The sequence below is a fragment of the Giraffa tippelskirchi genome, chromosome 11, assembly GCF_054371585.1.
Source record: "Giraffa tippelskirchi isolate mGirTip1 chromosome 11, T2T-mGirTip1v1.2.pri, whole genome shotgun sequence".
Classification (NCBI taxonomy): domain Eukaryota; kingdom Metazoa; phylum Chordata; class Mammalia; order Artiodactyla; family Giraffidae; genus Giraffa; species Giraffa tippelskirchi.
The window spans coordinates 16,533,191-16,550,069 of NC_137285.1; the positions used below are offsets into that span (position 1 = coordinate 16,533,191).

The following is a 16,879-nucleotide window of genomic DNA, read 5'->3' on the forward strand; positions in this document are numbered from 1 at the left end:
TGAGCACTCACGTCATGAACACTGGCTTTGGAATCAGACTGACATGGGTTCAAGACCTAGTGCCTTTGAACAAGTCCCTCAGCCTTTCTCTAAACCTCAGTTTTCTCATCTGTAGAATGAGATTGTGTATCATCCAAGCATTGGCAGTGGTACCAAGTAGAGTGGGGTTGAGCTCCATTTCCATGAGTTAATGGCTGTGTGCTGTTGAGCAAGTTGCTTCACCTCTCTGAACCTGATTGCAATTCTGTTAAATGAGGCTCATTAATAACCTATCCCAAAGGGCTGCAATGAGAATTAAATGATACTTTCCTGGTAAAGTGTTTTTATTATTATGGAAATAATGTCTACGTTACCAAGTCACCTTAAGCATTTAGTGAGATAATGCATTTAACATATTAGCCTGTTCCTGGCATATTGTAAGCATGCAAAATTGGTGACAGTGGAGGTGGTGGTTACTTTTATTTCATGTGCAGTGTCCTATGGAACCTTTGTAGCACTTTGCTGAGATAGATTGATTAACCAGTACCCAATTCCTTTGTCCTGTCTCATAGATGGAGAAGGATGACTCGCTTCAGGCGCTCAAAAACTAAACCACACGAGAACCTGGTTCTCACAAAACTCCTCACCTGGCCTCTGCGTTCATTTTAATGATAAAATAACCATGGTTACAGTGCAAGAACCTGTTGAAATTTCCCATCTGCTTCCATTCCTCTAGGAGAAAAGTCTCCCTAATCTCTCACAAAGACAGCAAATATTGGAGGCTTCTATGCAGAGCTACACAGAGACAGTTAGGGAAAGCTGCAGGTTTTCTTTTGCCTGCCTCACTTTAAAATGTAGATTCCTATTTCACTTTAGACACCAAATCTGCTCCCATCAGGACTGACATAGAATTCTGGGCTTTTTAGAAACCCCTGAAAGCCTGCCTTTCCAGCCCCTAGCCTCAAGGGCCAGACTGCCCTCTGGTCCCATGTCTTCGTGTGTTCAGGCTGATATAACAAAAAATACCATAAACTGAGTGGCTTGTGAACAACATTTATTTCACACAGTTCTGGAGGCTGGAAAATCCCGGGTCCAGATGCCAGCAGATTCAGTGTCCAGCAGGGACTCTCTTCCTCATAGACAGCTGCCTCCTCACTGTGTCCTCACGTGGTAGAAAGAACAAGCTAATTCTCCAGGGTCTGTTTTACAAGAGCATCAATTTCAATCATTAGGGCTCCCCCATCATGATCTAATCACCTCCCAAAGGCCACCACCTCCTGACAGCATCCTCTAAAAGGTTAGGATTCAACATATGAATTTGGCAGGTGGGTAGGGGGGCAGTAGTAGTGGACCATAAACATTCAGATCATAACATTGTCTAGGAAGATGACCTTTTCTTAAAATCCTCTAGCAGTCTTTCTCAAGCATCCTTGAAGATCAGAATCAGCTGGGGCACTTGTGAAAACTACAGATTTCTGGTCTTCATCCCAGACACACTGAACCAGAATCCCTAGAGGAAACCATATTTTTTAACAAGCTCTTTGAGCAGGCATTGTTTCATGGTGTGTCAGGAAATTCTAAGGTTTTCAAAGTATGCTCTCTGCGAACCTGAGTCAGAAGACTGTGCGCGTGTGTGTGTGTGTGTGGTTTTAAACGCAGCTTTGGGGTCCCACTCCAGGCCTAATGTTTCCAGATCTCTAGGAGTGTGGCTCAGGAGTTTACACTTGCATTCTGAGCCGTTCCTCCAGGTGACTCATATGCCCTCCTGTAGGATCTAGGATCCCCGCTGTAGATGAGCACCCTCTGTTCTCCCATGGATGTTTACTGCCTCAGAGCATCATATGTTCAGAGCTTTATTAAGTGACTCATCTTGCTTTGCAGCATCTTGTCAGTGCTCAGACAAAACAAGAGTGAGTCTGCCTATAAGGACATGCAGACCACCCGCAAATCAAGGTAGGAAGGCCTGGGGCCCTAGCAGATAAGTCAGGAGGCAACACACAGTTACGGGGGGCATTGCAGAGACACCCTCACCAGACTGGGAAGAGGGCATGGAGAGGGATCTTCTTCCTTCTTCACTGGAAGTAAGTTACTTGACTCCCAGGGCTTGGTGGTGAGTATTCAGCCATTCCTTCCCAACAATCGTGTGCCATAAAGTTAGTCTTCTGGTAGTGGAGGGATGAAGAGGGGAGGATGTGTTTTGGAACTACCCCTTCCCTCTTCACTCAGGTGACTTGTACTGGGGCAGGGGCAGGTCTGCCCCCAATTCATTTGTTCATCTAGAGAATACTTCTCGGTCCCACTATGTCCCAGGAGCTGTGTTCGGCTCTTTTGAGATTCAGCAGCAAACAAGACAGATGCAGTCTGCCCTGTGGGTAGAGCCCACTATCTGATCTGGCGTCATAACTCCTTCTGTGTCATAGACGCTTTGACCATCCAAGAAAGCTTATGGATGCCTTTCAGCAAAATGCTTCCAAATGCAGACTATAAACTACAGAGGTTTACAAAGAAATCTATAGTAATATTGATTATAATATTACAACCAAATATGGGATATATAGTCATCTGTGAGCTTCGTCAGCAATGTCTTATACAACAAGACATAGCAGCGGCTCTGATAACTACTATAATTTTGGATTAGTGTCAAGTGTAAATGATTTTTCAAAGTATCTCCCATAATTTTAATGTGATGTGTAAAAACCTGTGATTTCCATTTCTGCGAAAGGCTGAAGATGCCACCTGTTGTGTCTTTTTTGGTTTTTTTTCCATCTGCATTCTTGGACTTCTTGAATCCTGCCCATGGTTAAGAGCTACTGTTCTAATGGGAGAGTCATGCATTTATCAAATAATCCCACAGAGATAGCTGTGTAATAATGACCATAGATAGCATTCTGAAGGAGAATTATGGAGGATTAGGTGAATGTTGGGCACCAGGATTCTAACCAAGGCTGAGTCTGACATTTAAACTAGGACCTGAAGGGAAAAAGAAGAATTAGCTAGCCTATGGCTGGGAACAGTAGGATCTGAAATCTGCATTTATTCTGAGCAGTTTCTCCAGGTGATTCCTGTGCCTTCCCATAGAACCTAGGATCCATGCTGTGGAGGGAATAGAAGGAATAGCATTCCAAACAGAGGGAACAGATGTGCAAAAGGTATGAGGCAGGAGGAAGCTTAGAGGCACTGAGCAAAAACCAATATGGCTGAAATTCAAGGAAGGTCAAGGAAAGGACTGACTGAGACAGGCAGGATGGTCTTTTGCTGTTTGTTTGTTTTTTTTATCAAAGCTAATAACAGTAATTCTTTCACCCCCTGCCTCCCTCTGAGTCACACTGTCAGCTCTAGAAGAGCGCCATCTATAGGGGGAAGGTCAAAGCCCACTTGCTCCCCCAAAGAATTCATCAGCAGAGGTAGGGGCAGCTGGTTGGAATCCAAATGCAATGCCTTCTGGGTGTTATTACCAGGGCTCTGCTCCCTAGCAAAGTGGGATAAGGGTTTGCTCCATCACCTGCCAGACCTGAGACCTCTGGGTGCAGTCCCATGAGCCTCTGGGAAAAGCAGCAAAGGCCGGGCCCTTTACTGTGGGGAGGGGTCTGGGAAATGGCTGGCCTCCCTGAAGAAGTCCAACATGTTACAGGGCAGGAAGGGGAGGATTTTCCACACATCACAGGGATAAGAGAAATAGTCTCACTCTCTAGAATCACACAGATAAAGCTGTCAAGTCAGTGTCTCAGATGTTGGGAAGAAACAAAGCGGGGCAGGGTGTGAGAGAAGATGCTGGATACGGGTGCTGAAGGCCCAGGTCACTGGAGGAGGACCTAGCAGAAGGTATTGGGGGACGGGGATGAGCAAAGAGCTTCACCCCAGCTAGGGACCCCAGCCAGGCAGAGTCACAGGAGGGAGCAGCTGCTTAAGGCCTTAATTCAGTCACCTCCCAACTAGAAAGGGTCAAATGGCACCAGGAGTTGCCTGATCACAGATGGGGAAACTGACACTCCAGAGCAGAGGTGCTTCTCCACAGCCCAGGAGTAGGCAGTGCCAGGGCTGGGCTCTGAACCCAGCTCTACCTGTCTCCCAAGTTGAATGAAATGGGTGTTCAGCACCAAGGTCCAATTCAAATAAGAGAATCCTTGAATGAAAAGGCAGCCTGGGGCTGGGACCATCCCAGACAGCATGACCAGGAGGACTTGCCCCTCCCCAGATCTGCACTCAGCTCCAGGGGAAGTGCAGACAGGGGTAGAGAGGAGGATGGGAGTGTCCACAGTGAACCTGTCTTCCAGGTGGAGAGACCGATTTTATACAGAAGAAGCTGGGTTCCTGAAAACTTGTCATCCCAACAACATGCAGAGGCAGGAGGCCACCACTGGACTAGGAGAGTCAGGGCAGGCAGCACTTGCTCTAGGCCATGAGATCGGGCAGGATTTGAGTGGCTAGGGAAGAACCAAGGAAGACTCTTCAAGCAGAGTGTCCAGTGGGAGCAAAGGTCAAAGTGTGGGGAAAATTGTTCTATCAAATGCCTTGATTAGAACCACTACATTCACCTGAGGCTGGCAGGTGTGATGGGGGCCCTGAAGTCACCCTTTGGGGGAAAATCAGGCTCCAGGCAACATGAAATCATTTCTCTGTGTCTCAGTGACAGATCCAGCAGTACAAGTGGAGACAGCCACTCCCAGGTGCTCCAGAAGAAGCTTAAAAGGTAGGCCAGGTGGGCAACGGAAGGTGCCAGGCAAGAGGGTCTGTGGCAACTGCACCCTCCATCTTCCCAGGGATGTAGAAATAAGCCAGTGCCAGCCAGACTCCCTGAAGCCATAGATACAACTGAAGGACAAAGGACTCCCAGGGCAAGGGGCTTATAGCCAAGATGTGGAACAACCCATGCAGACAGTGGCAAGAGATCCTTCCTCTATGCTGGTGCTTGTTGTTGTTCAGTCATGTCTGACTCTTTGCAAGCCCATGGACTGCAGCATGCCAGGCTTCCCTGTCCTTCACTGTCTCCCAGATTTTGCTCAAACTCATGTCCATTGAGTCAGTAATACCATCCAACCATCTCATCCTCTGTCGTCTCCTTCTCCTCCTGCCCTCAATCTTTCCCAGCATCAGGGTCTTTTCCAGTGTGTCAGCTCTTCACATCAGGTGGCCAAAGTATTGGAGCTTCAGCTTCAGCATCAGTCCTTGCAAAGAATATTCGGGGTTTATTTCCCTTAGGATTGATTTGTTTGATCCCCTTGCTGTCCAAGAGACTCAAGAGTCTTCTCCAGCACCACAGTTCAAAAGTGCTATATTTGTCATATTGCTTATTCCTCAAAACTAATCCTGTGAGGCAGGGCTACTGTCCCATTCTACAAGGAAACAGTCTGAAACCTGGCCAGCTGAAATGTCTCACCAGAGGCCACATGGCTAAAATGTGGTGGTAGAGAGTTTGAAGCTGAATTTCCCACCTCCCAGCTCCAGGTTCTATTTTCATCTCACCGTCCTTAGCACTTGCTGGGCTGATGTGACCAGATGTCTCACCGTGGGCTCGTGTAATAAAGCCTGAGTCACCAGTCCAATATTGTTGGGAAGGTCTGTTATTCCCTACATCCAGGGGAAAGCTGAAGGAGGTCCCAGGTGAGAATAGAGAACCTGGGTGTGTATTATTGCAAAGCACCTTGGGCCCCAGGGAGGCATCTGTCCCTTGGGCTGGGTCCCCTAAGCCCATCTTATCTGTGTCCACAGCCGCGCCAACCGTGACATCATCCAGTATAAGAGTGGGGTGTGTAACACCATGAGGGCCAAGTTTTACAGTGTGGCCCAGGAGGCTGGCTTCTGTCTACAGGATAAGATGGAAATCCTCATGAAGTAAGGGCACACATGTATCCATTCACTCAAAGGACATTCATCTGGCACTTAGTATGTAACCACCAGAGGCTTGGTGTTGGGACCATAACAAGGGATGAGAAGGACATGTTCCCTGCCCTCAGGGAGCTTATAGTCTCCCGGAAAATATGGGCAGAGACAAAACAACTGAACTGATAGATTTATAGGTACAATTTATAGTCATTGCTCCACAGTAAGAGAACAGGGTTCTAGGAGAAAGAGTGAAATCATGGGGACCTAATGCAGGCTGGGTAATCCAGCAAGACCTCTCTAAAGAGATAACATTAAGGCTAAGCCCTGAGAAGTTGAAATTTATCTCAGAGACTTTGTTCACTTGTGCTCAGTCGCTTAGTCATGTTCGATTCTTTATGGCCCCTTGGACTGTAGCCCGCCAGCTTCCTCTGCCCATGCAATTCTCTAGGCAAGAGTACTGGAGTGGAGTGCCATTTCCTTCTGCAGGGGATCTTCCTGACCCAGCTCATGAACCAAACCCTAAAATGCTGGGAGAAAGGGGGTGGAAAGGGTAGAGATAAGGCTGGAAGTTGTCATAGTGGCTGAATAATCCAGAGCCTTAGGGGGTAAGTCACTCAAAGGTCTTTATTCTGAGCAAATGGAAAGCCATCGAAATGTGTGTATGGTTGAGGACATGGTTATATTCATAATGTAGTCTCTTTGGAGAGAGAAGATACATGCACAAGATGATGAAGGGCGTGAGGAGTAGAGGAACCAACATGAGTTAAACACCTGCTGTGAGTCAGCACTAAGCTCAGCACTATACACACATTATCATTTACTCCTCACCACTGGGGTCTAGGAATAATTATTACCCTCCATCTTACCGATGAGAAAACTGTGGAAATACAGTCAAAAGTAGGGAGAGAATGAGGGCTGATTAAAAAGTGACTGGGTTTAGTAAGACATGAGCATTTCAGGACCTTGGAGAGAGCTGTAGCCTCTTATGCCCAAAGCCCACTGGTATCTTACAGGATACCTGAGAGGGTTAGGAAGGACCTCAAGAAGGAAAAGGTGTTTAACTCAGATCTCTGAGGGCAGCTAGAAAGGTAAAAGGAAAAGAGTATCTGATTCATATTCCTCTTTCTCATACCATCTGTGATGCAGGCGCCAAGAAGAAAGAGGTATCCAGAAGTTCCACTCTTTCAACCTTGTCTCAAATTTCCAAAAGGATATAGCCAAAATGAGACACCAAGTCTCCATGGTAAAACGTGATGCGGAGGAAATTGCAGACCACTGGTAAAGATCCTGAGAGCCAGATAAGGCAGTCCCTGGAAGGGGTGAAGGGGGCACTGGTGTTACAAAGTTACATTCAGTCCCATTATCCTCAAGACAGGCATCACTCCAAAACTGTCCTCGGCCACCAGGAGAGCCCCCCCTCCCAAAACAGGCTATATCCAGAGTATAATCAGGCAAGAAACCCCTCAGTTCCTGAGCGACAGATAATCTACCTAGGTGCACTCTCCATATTTACCTTCCGTTTGCTTCAGCTTGCAAATATAGACTCACTTGTCAACCCCTATAAGAGAAGCAGAAGAGGCAAACCAATCTGAAAATACCTACAGATCCTGAAGTCTCTGGGGGGAGAACCATATTCCCCAAATAATTTAACTCTTAATGATACAAAGCCAGACAGGCATACCTCAAGAACACTGTGCCCCCAGCACAGGGGTGATAATAAGCACCACACAAAGCATTGCAAATTGAGTGATTACTGGATGGCAGACACCCCACTCCTAAGCACTTTTCATAAATTATCTATTTTATTCCCCACAAAAATCCTGAAGGGTACATATAACCCCCCCACTTTACAAATCAGGAAACTTTAGGATTTAAACCCCTGTCTGACCTGTCTCCACGCTTATCTGCAGTATAAAATTGGAGTCTGATTTCCCAAACCTCCATCCTGTCAGGGTGAGTAAATCAAGATCTTAGAGTAAGATAGGAAAGCCTAAAAATGTACTGAAAATCCCTTCAACAATTTTAATAATGTAGAATGGGAGCTTACAAAGAGACCAGAATAAATATATAAATATACATCACAAATATAAAGCAGTATGAGCAGCCAAAATGTATGATGGATGATCAAGTTTTTCTTCAACTTTTTATACAATCAGGGAAAAAGCCCATTTTCCACGAGATAACACCCCTACCTTCACACACACCTGAACCCCCAAGTTAGAACCTACCTTGTTCCCACTGTTTCAAGGATACATTCCCAAACTACCTTCACACGCTGTCATAATACTAATTTTTGTTATTCAGTCACTCAGTCATGTCCAACTCTTTGCAACCCCATGGACTGTAGCACGCCAGGCTTCCCTGTCCTTCACCATCTCCCAGAGTTTGCTCAAACTCATGTCCATTGAGTCAATGATGCCATCCAACCATCTCATCCTCTGTCCCTCCCTTTTCCTCTTACCTTCAATCTTTCCCAGCATCAAAGTCTTTTCCAATGAGAAGGCTCTTTGCATCTGGTGGCCAAAGTAGGTTCTTAAAACCCACTGAAACACCAAAATCATGGCCCCTGATTGTTCATTCTCAGGAACATGGAAAATACACACATGCCCAGACACACGTCCTCAGCAGCTGGTGTGTGAGAACCTCTTGCATCCTAGAAGGTATCTCACAAGTGTGTCCATGTCCTCCTTGGCTCTATTAACTCTAGAAGAGAAGCTTCAGAATACCAGTATTTTTCCTTCCTTATAACTTTTCACATTGTCTGCTTCATAGAACAATCATCAATGCCTGTCTTTAAAGCATGCCCTTAATTTTCGTTGTTGTTGTTTAGTTTCTAAGACATATCTGACTCTTTGCAACCCCATGGACTGTAACCCACTGGGCTCCTCTGTCCATGGGATTTCCCAGGCAAGAATACTGGAGTGGGTTGCATTCCCTTCTCCAGGGGATCTTCCCAACCCAGGGATCGAATCTGTGTCTCCTGCATTGCAGGCAGATTCTTTACCGCTGAGCCACTGTACAAATCATGACTCTGGTTTTTACTATCCCTAAAAACAAAGACTTGCCTGATCTGTGGACACTTTACATTGAAGAGGGAAGAAAGTCCCGCAGATAAAGACTGTCGCTACCCTGGAGACATCCCAGGAGTGGTGGAGAGAGAGAGTGGAGATGAGGTCCTTTGGGTGCCCAGACCATCTGCCAGCAGTTTCCTAACTGATCCTCTCCTCTTGGAATTGAAGGTACTTTGACTTGCTGTCCAAACTCCCTGAGGATCTGAAGAATTTCCGCCCCGCGAGGAAGATCCTGGCAAAACTGCAGAAGTTTGGGGAAAACCTGGACCTCAGGATCCGACCTCATGTCCTCCTAAAGGTGCTTCAGGAGCTGAGAGCCTGGGAACTGTGCTCCCCAGACATCGCAGTGGCCGTCGAGGTGACAAGCACTTCCTTTCCCCTCATAACACCCCAGACACACTCATTCTGGCCTCTCAACATCCAGGCACTGTTGAAGTTTTTAAAGTTTTTTAAAAGGCATAAAGGCCTTCATGGAACTCATCATCCAATAGAAGAGAGATTTTCCTGTGACCTTGGTTGTTCAACTCCAGGGGACATTATATTCTGTGTAAATGATGCCTCCGGGAAACTTGGAGTCTTTGGAGAAACATAAATGAATGGACATGTGAGTGCAATAACTGACAGTCATAGTGAGCAGCACTCTAAATCTTGCAACTAAAATCATGGCCCGTGGACCTCACATGGGTGCTTGTTAGAAACGCGGCATCCCAGGCTCTGAACTGTATCTGACCAGCTCAGCGTCTGTGTTTCAATGAGATGCCGGGTGACTGGTACATACAATAAACTTTGAGGAGCCCTGATTTAAGGTAAATGTAAAAGAGGCTTCTCATAACGAGAATCCCCCAAGGAGGATGACTTTTAAGCTGAGTTCCGAGTGATAAAAAGGCAGCAGGCTGAAGAGAAGGGAAACGAGCGGGTGCCCTGGCCCCAGAGCAGGACAGAACTTGAGCTGCTAGAAGGATTCAGTGGCAGTCAGTGGCTCTGGAAGGAAGAGAGCAGGAAGATGCACAGTTCCAAGGGGACCAAAGAGGTCAGTGTGGGCAGATCTCTGAAAGTCAAGTTAAGGATTTAAAATCCTCCCTTTATCTGGAGAGTGCTGAGGAGCCTCACAAGGATCTGCAGTAGCAGCCTACCTTCCCCACCCCCCCGCTAGAAATTCCTGGTGCTCTATTCCCTTAGGGCATCAAAAGGTGTCAGTTGATGGGGGGAGGAGGAAGGACCCGCTACTAAGGTATTAACAGATGCCTGTGAAGTTGCTTCCTTAATTTTGTGTGATGGCAAATGTACATTTTAATAGGGCTTTCAGTGTCTCAAGACAAAGAAGAATCAAGTGGTGGCTTTCTTGGGCCTCTCGGTGTTTTCATGATGGCCCTTCCACAGGCTGACATGGCTTGTGTATGTGGGCACACGGTCAGGAATGGAGGAGGAAGGAATACCCTGTGGACAAGATCAAATGTCCAGACTCCACTTACCACATCTTGTGAGGCTCTTTCATGGGAGAATCTGGCAGGCTAGCCTGAAATAAGTCTCCAGGGCATCTTTCCAGTTATGGGGTGTACATTCCACCTGCCACTTAGAGAAAGATTGAAGGCAGGAGAAGGCAACAACAGAGGACAAGATTTTTGGATGGCATCACCAACTCAATGGACATGAGTTTGAGCAAACTCCAGAAGATGGTAAAGGACAGGGAAGCCTGGCACGCTGCAGTCCATGGGGTTGCAAAGATTCAGACACGACTGAGCGACAGCTTATGGAAAAGGCTGTTTCTGAGTGGGTGAAAGGAGGGACATATGGATATGGATGCTTCCCTTTCTCTGGGCTTTTTATTAGCCCTAGCTCATAAAAGTTAGCATGATCTTCTCCCAGTAGAACATCACAGAACTTCTGTTCACCTGGATGTGAGGGTCTCTTAACCTGAAATTTATGTGAAACTCTGTGCTTTGTGTCTCAACCCTTTCCTGGAAGCAAGCCTGTGGCTGTCCTCAATTCTCAAGGGAGTCTGAGCACCCAAAAATGTTTATGGACAAATGACTTTTTAAAAAGATATTCAGCAATAAAAAAGAAAAAGATGCAGACAGCGGGATTTTCCTGCTCTCCCCAGATTTCTGTGGGTCAGTAGTGACAAAAAGGGACTTAAAATTAGCCTGCTGAACTAGGAAGCTGGAAAGAGGCCCTTTTCTTGATTATGAATGCCTGAGGGGTTGGAGGTATCCTGGGGCCACCAGCCTCAATCACAAATCTTCCAGGATCTTCTTGGGGAGGGAGGGGGCACAGAGTCTAGCTTTCAGACCAAATCTGAAGCTGTCATGTGTCTGCCCCCTCAGTTTGTGCGAGAACACATCATCCACATGCCTCAAGAGGATTATATCAGCTGGCTGCAGAACCGGATCAACATCCCCATCCGGTCCCAGAGTGCCCAGATGTAGTGGGCCTGGGTTAACCAGTGACCCCAGTGGAGGAGGGCTGTCTACACCGTGTTCCTGCTTCCTACCTGCTCTCATGGAGACTCACTGGTAGGGTCATCTGGAGACCAGATGTTCTGAAAACATTCTAGGGGGAGGAGCTGCTCCCTGGTGGAAGCCCCCTTCTCCCTCACACACCAGCCTCAGGCTCCCAGCTTCTGGTGCTCGTTGGTCCAGCCTGACTCTACCTACTCCCTCTCCAGGATCCTTCCCTCTAAGCCTTCTCCTCAAATTCTGGATAATAAAATTGAGTTGAATGTTTGCTGTCCAGCTGGGGACAAGTTGGAGCTGTGGGATCTGGGCGTGGTGTTGAAATCCTAATAGTAACATACAGTTCTCATTTATTGAGCTTTTGTTATGCAGCAGGCCCAGTGCTGGGTGATGTTCTTGCCTAATAATCTCACAACTACAGTTAAGTAGGTGCTGATGTTATGCCTGTTTCATACAATTAGAGCGAGATTGTAGTTTTCAACTTTATATATACTGCCTGGATGGAGATGAGTAGCTGGGTTGGTGGGTGAATGGATGGAGCACTTCCCAACAAGGCAAGCGATGTGCAAGAAAATCTCATCCTGTAGAGTCCTTGTAATATCTTGTGTTGGGTTTGGTTGTACAAGGAAGCTTAACTTCCAGTCATCTCAAAATTGTGTGGGTTTATTGCCATTTAACCTCTTTTCTCATCTCGGTCTTCTTTTCCCATCTTGGTCTTTACCCCCATATCTCACTAAGTTACAGGACCTGTAGTCATTTTAACCCTCTCACTGACAGCCGAGCTGAATTAACAACTAAACATCTGGACTTGATTATCGGAATGCTCGTATAGGCTGGACCCCAGCATCTTCCCATGATCCAGAAGGGGTAGAAGGAAGAGTGTTGAACTATTTTTCTGTCTATGCAGCATCTCACCTATTCAGTTATTTACTCTTTTTAGTCAATGAATATTTATCAAGAACTGAATATGCATCGACCAAGTTCTAGGTTCTAAGGGTAGAGCAATGACCAAAGCAGACAAGGTCCCTGATCTCAGATAATTTACCTAGAGACACAGGTCAGCAAAGGGTGATGGAGAGAGCAGAGGGACTACCTGATATCCACCGCAATACTCTTTGTTTAGTGTGATGTCCCAGCAAGCCACTGGGGTGGAGAGGCGAGATGCAGTCTATAAGGAATCTGCACAGTTAAGAGATTCTAAACTTCTCTGTGTGTGTTCAGTCACTCAGTCGTGTCTGACTCTTTGCAGCCCTGTGGACTGTAGCCCACCAGGCTCCTCTGTCCTTAGGATTCTCCAGGCAAGAAATACTGGAGTGGGTAGCCATTCCCTTCTCTAGGGGATCTGCCCAACCCAAGGACTGAACCTGGGTCCCCTGTATTACAGGCAGATTCTTTACCATCTGAGCCACCAGGAAAGCCCCTAAACTTTTCTGTATTAAGTCAGGGTTGGGGTGAGGGGGAGTGGAGAAGAAAGAAAGAGGGCAAAGGCCTAGAGACAAAAAGAAACTCGATGTTATCTGAGGAACTAAAATAACATATGTCTGGCTGGACTGTAAGGTCAGGTTGGTAGTGAGCACAGGGAAGGAGAGGAGACGGAGGCTGGGGAGGGAGGTAGAAACCAGAGTTTTAGATGCCTTCTAGGCCACGTTAATTTTCCCTGGTGGCTCAGACAATAAAGAATCTACCTGCAGAACAGGAGACCCAGGTTCGATCCCCAGGTCAGGAAGATCCCCTGGGAATGGAAACCCACGCCAGTATTCTTGCCTGGAGAATCTCAAGAACAGAAACCGGCTACAAGCCATAGAGTCGCAAAGAGTCAGACATGACTGAGTGACTAACTCTTTCTTTCTTTCAGGCCTTGTTAGGAAGTTTAGGCCAACTTACTGGCCAGGGGGAGCCAGGGAAGGATCTTCAGCAGAGGAATAATCATATTTACATTCAGAAAAAAAAAAAAAATAACTACTGTGTGAGTGCAAGGCAGGGAATAGGGTGCTAAGATAAGGCTGCTGTAGCAGTGATCGTAGGGAGCACATGACAGTGGGGCCAGGGAGATCCATTAAAAGGATGTTTAAAAGGTGGAATCAGCAGAAGCTGGCTTGGTGTATTACAAGTGGACAGAAGACAAGAACATCGGGAATCATGTCCGATTTTCCACCTCAGACCACTGGGTGGAAGTTGGTACCTTTAATGTAGCCGAAGGAGAGGAAGACAAGAATGTTCAGAATGAGAAGGTAAGGAGTTCTATTTTGAGCATACTGAGTGGGAGATGCTTGTGGGGCAGTCAAGTGGGGGGATTTAAAACTCAGGAGAGAGGGTGGCAGTGGAGATGGACACAGGACATCAGCATCCTATGGGTCATGACAGTTAAAGCAGGAAGTGGGAGGAGAGGGCAGAAGAGGGGAGGAGAGAGAGGGTTTTGAGGACTGGGTTTGCAAAAAGCTTCAAGCAGCCACTTACAACCTAGCACTGACGGAGGGACCACTTCCTTCCAGACACTGTGCAAAATGCTTGCTATGTGTTATCTCATTTCATCATCATCATCCTGCAAGGCAGGGCTCCCCTGCCTTACAGATGATGAAATGGAGCCTCCAAAAGGTGTTTTGTACCCATGTTCAGCTAACTCTGCATTCCCTCCTTTTTGCTGCTGCCCTCTGACCCTGCCCCCCAACCCTGATCATATGAGACAAGGAAGTCACTAAAGTTACCTTGCTTTTGGAACCATGCCCCCAGGAGTAGCTCTAGTGATGGAACTTCCTAGCATCCCGTTAACTTACTTTTACTTTGTGTTCCACAGTTTGCATCCTATTTGATGGTCACAGCATACCTCTGATGTGAGCATTGTTATAACCCCCATTTCACAAGTAAGGATGCCAGCACTTGAGGTCATAATGAGCTGGTCATAATGAGCCAGCTAACAGTCACATTGCCGGTAGTGGCAGAGCCAAGTCTAGACCGTGTCTGTCTGTCTAGGGCAGGGGAGATAAGAGACTTACTCCACCCTTCTACTCATCACTTTCCCAGCTTATTTCTCAGAGCTGTGGCTCCATCTAGTGGTATGTATTAGTATTATCCTTCCATCTTGCTCTCCAGGAAAATATTTAAAACCTGCCAAAAAGGAACTGGGCAGGCATTAACAGCTTAGGCAAGGAGTATTTACTCAAACAAAGGAAGATCTTTTATGACTAAAATAGACTAGGGACTGGAAGGAGGCAATATATCACCCCCCAGCTCCCAAGCTCAAAGAAGAACCTCAGGGAGAAGTATTTTTGCCATGAGCATTTCATCAGAACCATAATTGAGTACCTACTATATGCCAAGCCCGTGTCAGGCGGTCCCCTGTCCCACTGCTCTGACGAGCCACCTGCATGGTTATCATGAGAGTATTTAAAACCCTATGTGCCCTGGAGAAGCTTTTTCTGTTAAGGAGAAGGAGCAGATATAGCAAATATCTGTTGCATATTCTTTTTATATACATGGCTGTTTAAAAATGTAAAAACCTGAGATTGCAGGTCATATAAAAATAGACCACAGGTCATATTTGGAGCATGGACCAGAGTAGAACAGAGAGATGGACATGTAAGGTAACCCGATAAAAGTCAACCCCTGATCTTGTGTTGGAACTGGTGAGAGCAAGGAGCTTTCTGCTGGAATTAATGACAATAAGGATAAAATAAGTCTACAGCTTCCAAGAGCCACCACACAGACACTGCCAAACAGGAGAGGAAAATGAAGTTGAGAAATGCAGTAAGAGAGGTATCAAATCTCAGTTACACCGTGAGGGCACCTGGATCAAGTCAGACCTTTGAACTGTTTCGTTATGTGGACAAAGCCTGCTTAATAAGCCAGATTTGGTTTGGTCTCCTTCACTTGCAACAAAAGGATTCCTAATTAGAGACGAGGGATCCGTGTGTAAGTGTGGCCAAATTCCAGACAGCCCCAAGGAAGGGTCCTTCCTCTCACAGGGCTAGTGGGACAGTAATGGGAGAGACTGTCTTCAGACACATCGTGCAGGTAAAGCAAAGAGAAAAATGGGAGTTAAACCCACAGCATCAATCAAGAGACAGAAGAAAGACTAAGAACACAGATGTTTTATCACTCAGCTTTGCAGCAGCTTTGAAAATGTCAATTTTGCTTTAAAAGAGCATAAAATATGTGTAAGGTGGGGATCATTATCAGAGCCAACCCTCCTGTATGTGACAGAACGTGCTGGATAGGTGACGTCCCAGCTCCAGGTCTCCAAAGTGGGAGGTGAGGAGGTAGAAGGTGTGGCCCTGTCAAAAAGGATCCATTAGGGAGAAGATTATATTGGAATTTAGAGTTATCTTAACTAAACTAGTAATTTAGATGTGGCTTGACTCCGGAAACTTCGCTCAGTCTATACTGAGAATGGCCCCATGCGTCTGGTATCAGTCAAGCCAGGAAACCCAAGAGGAGAGGAGAGAGTTCCACAACATAAAATGGTTAATCATGGCATCATTGTCTTCTCACCCTCAGTCTTCCAATAAACTACGATACTTCTTTTTTTTCTATTTTTAATTGTTTTTTTTTTAAAATTGAGATACAGTTAACATATAACATTGTATTGGTTTTAGGTATGCAGCATAATGACATATATATATATATATATATATATATGTAAATTGTGAAAGGATTACCAAGTCTAGATATTATCCATCAACTCACACAATTACTTTTTTTGTGTGTGTGATGAGAATATCTAAGGTCTACACTCTTAGCCACTTTGCCCAATATGGTAGCCATTACTTGCTTGTAGCTACTGAGCACATGATATGTGGCAGGTGCAAACTGAGCTGTGCTATAAATGAAAATATACATGGGACTTTGAACACTTAGTATGAAAAAATGTGGGATATCTCATTAACATTTTTTAACATTGATTGCATGTCAAAATGATAATATCTGGGGTGTATTGGGTTAAATAAAATGTTGTATTAATTTCACTTGTCTTACCTTTTTAATGTGACCCATGCTGCTGCTGCTGCTGCTAAGTCGCTTCGGTCGTGTCCGACTCTGTGACACCCCATAGACAGCAGCCCACCAGGCTCCGCCGTCCCTGGGATTTTCCAGGCAAGAACACTGGAGTGGGTTGCCATTTCCTTCTCCAGTGCAGGAAAGTGAAAAGTGAAAGTGAAGTCGCTCAGTCGTGTCCGACTCGTAGTGACCCCATGGACTGAAGCCTACCAAGTCTCTGTCCATGGGGTTTTCCCGGCAAGAGTACTGGAGTGGGTTGCCATTGCCTTCTCCGAATGTGACCCATAGGAAACTTAAAATTGCGTGTGTGGCATGCATTATGATCCTACCGAATTAGAGGGCTTGAGACTGAAGGTGAGAAGACCAATGAGGAGAAACTGGGAGAGGATGAGGCATCCCCAGGCTGTGGAGTGGGGAGAGAGTATAAAAGGGGAGAAACTCAGGCTTCTCAGGATGTAGCGTAGTGATGGAGTTGCAGTGTTTTACTCTAGAATTAAAAGCCTGGGCTCTGGGACCAGGTAGCCTGGTCTCAAACCTGACTCTGACACTTATCATCTGTGT

At 46.2% G+C, this 16,879-nt stretch overlaps 1 protein-coding gene and 1 long non-coding RNA gene across 27 annotated transcripts in view; one reads left to right on the forward strand and one right to left on the reverse strand.

Annotated features, from left to right (window-relative positions):
* CCDC60 (coiled-coil domain containing 60) overlaps positions 1-11,605 on the forward strand; it is a 165,002-nt gene extending 153,397 nt beyond the window's left edge. For 7 of the 26 annotated variants that reach the window (XM_081539786.1, XM_081539801.1, XM_081539785.1 and 4 more), the window contains 6 exons: positions 1,861-1,932; positions 4,607-4,669; positions 5,689-5,811; positions 6,949-7,080; positions 9,042-9,231; positions 11,198-11,605. In XM_081539786.1, coding sequence (XP_081395912.1) covers positions 1,861-1,932; positions 4,607-4,669; positions 5,689-5,811; positions 6,949-7,080; positions 9,042-9,231; positions 11,198-11,299 — 682 coding nt within the window. In that variant the 3' untranslated portion in view covers positions 11,300-11,605. The remainder of the gene's footprint in view (positions 1-1,860; positions 1,933-4,606; positions 4,670-5,688; positions 5,812-6,948; positions 7,081-9,041; positions 9,232-11,197) is intronic. The other 19 variants (XM_081539789.1, XM_081539797.1, XM_081539794.1 and 16 more) reach the window with 9 other exon arrangements.
* LOC145525884 (uncharacterized) lies at positions 1,017-14,159 on the reverse strand. The gene is made up of 4 exons (XR_014068482.1): positions 14,101-14,159; positions 8,868-9,449; positions 6,935-7,112; positions 1,017-1,178 (listed from the first exon to the last, which is right to left on the reverse strand). It is a non-coding gene; the product is annotated as an uncharacterized LOC145525884 (long non-coding RNA).
* Between the last annotated feature and the right edge of the window lie 2,720 nt (positions 14,160-16,879).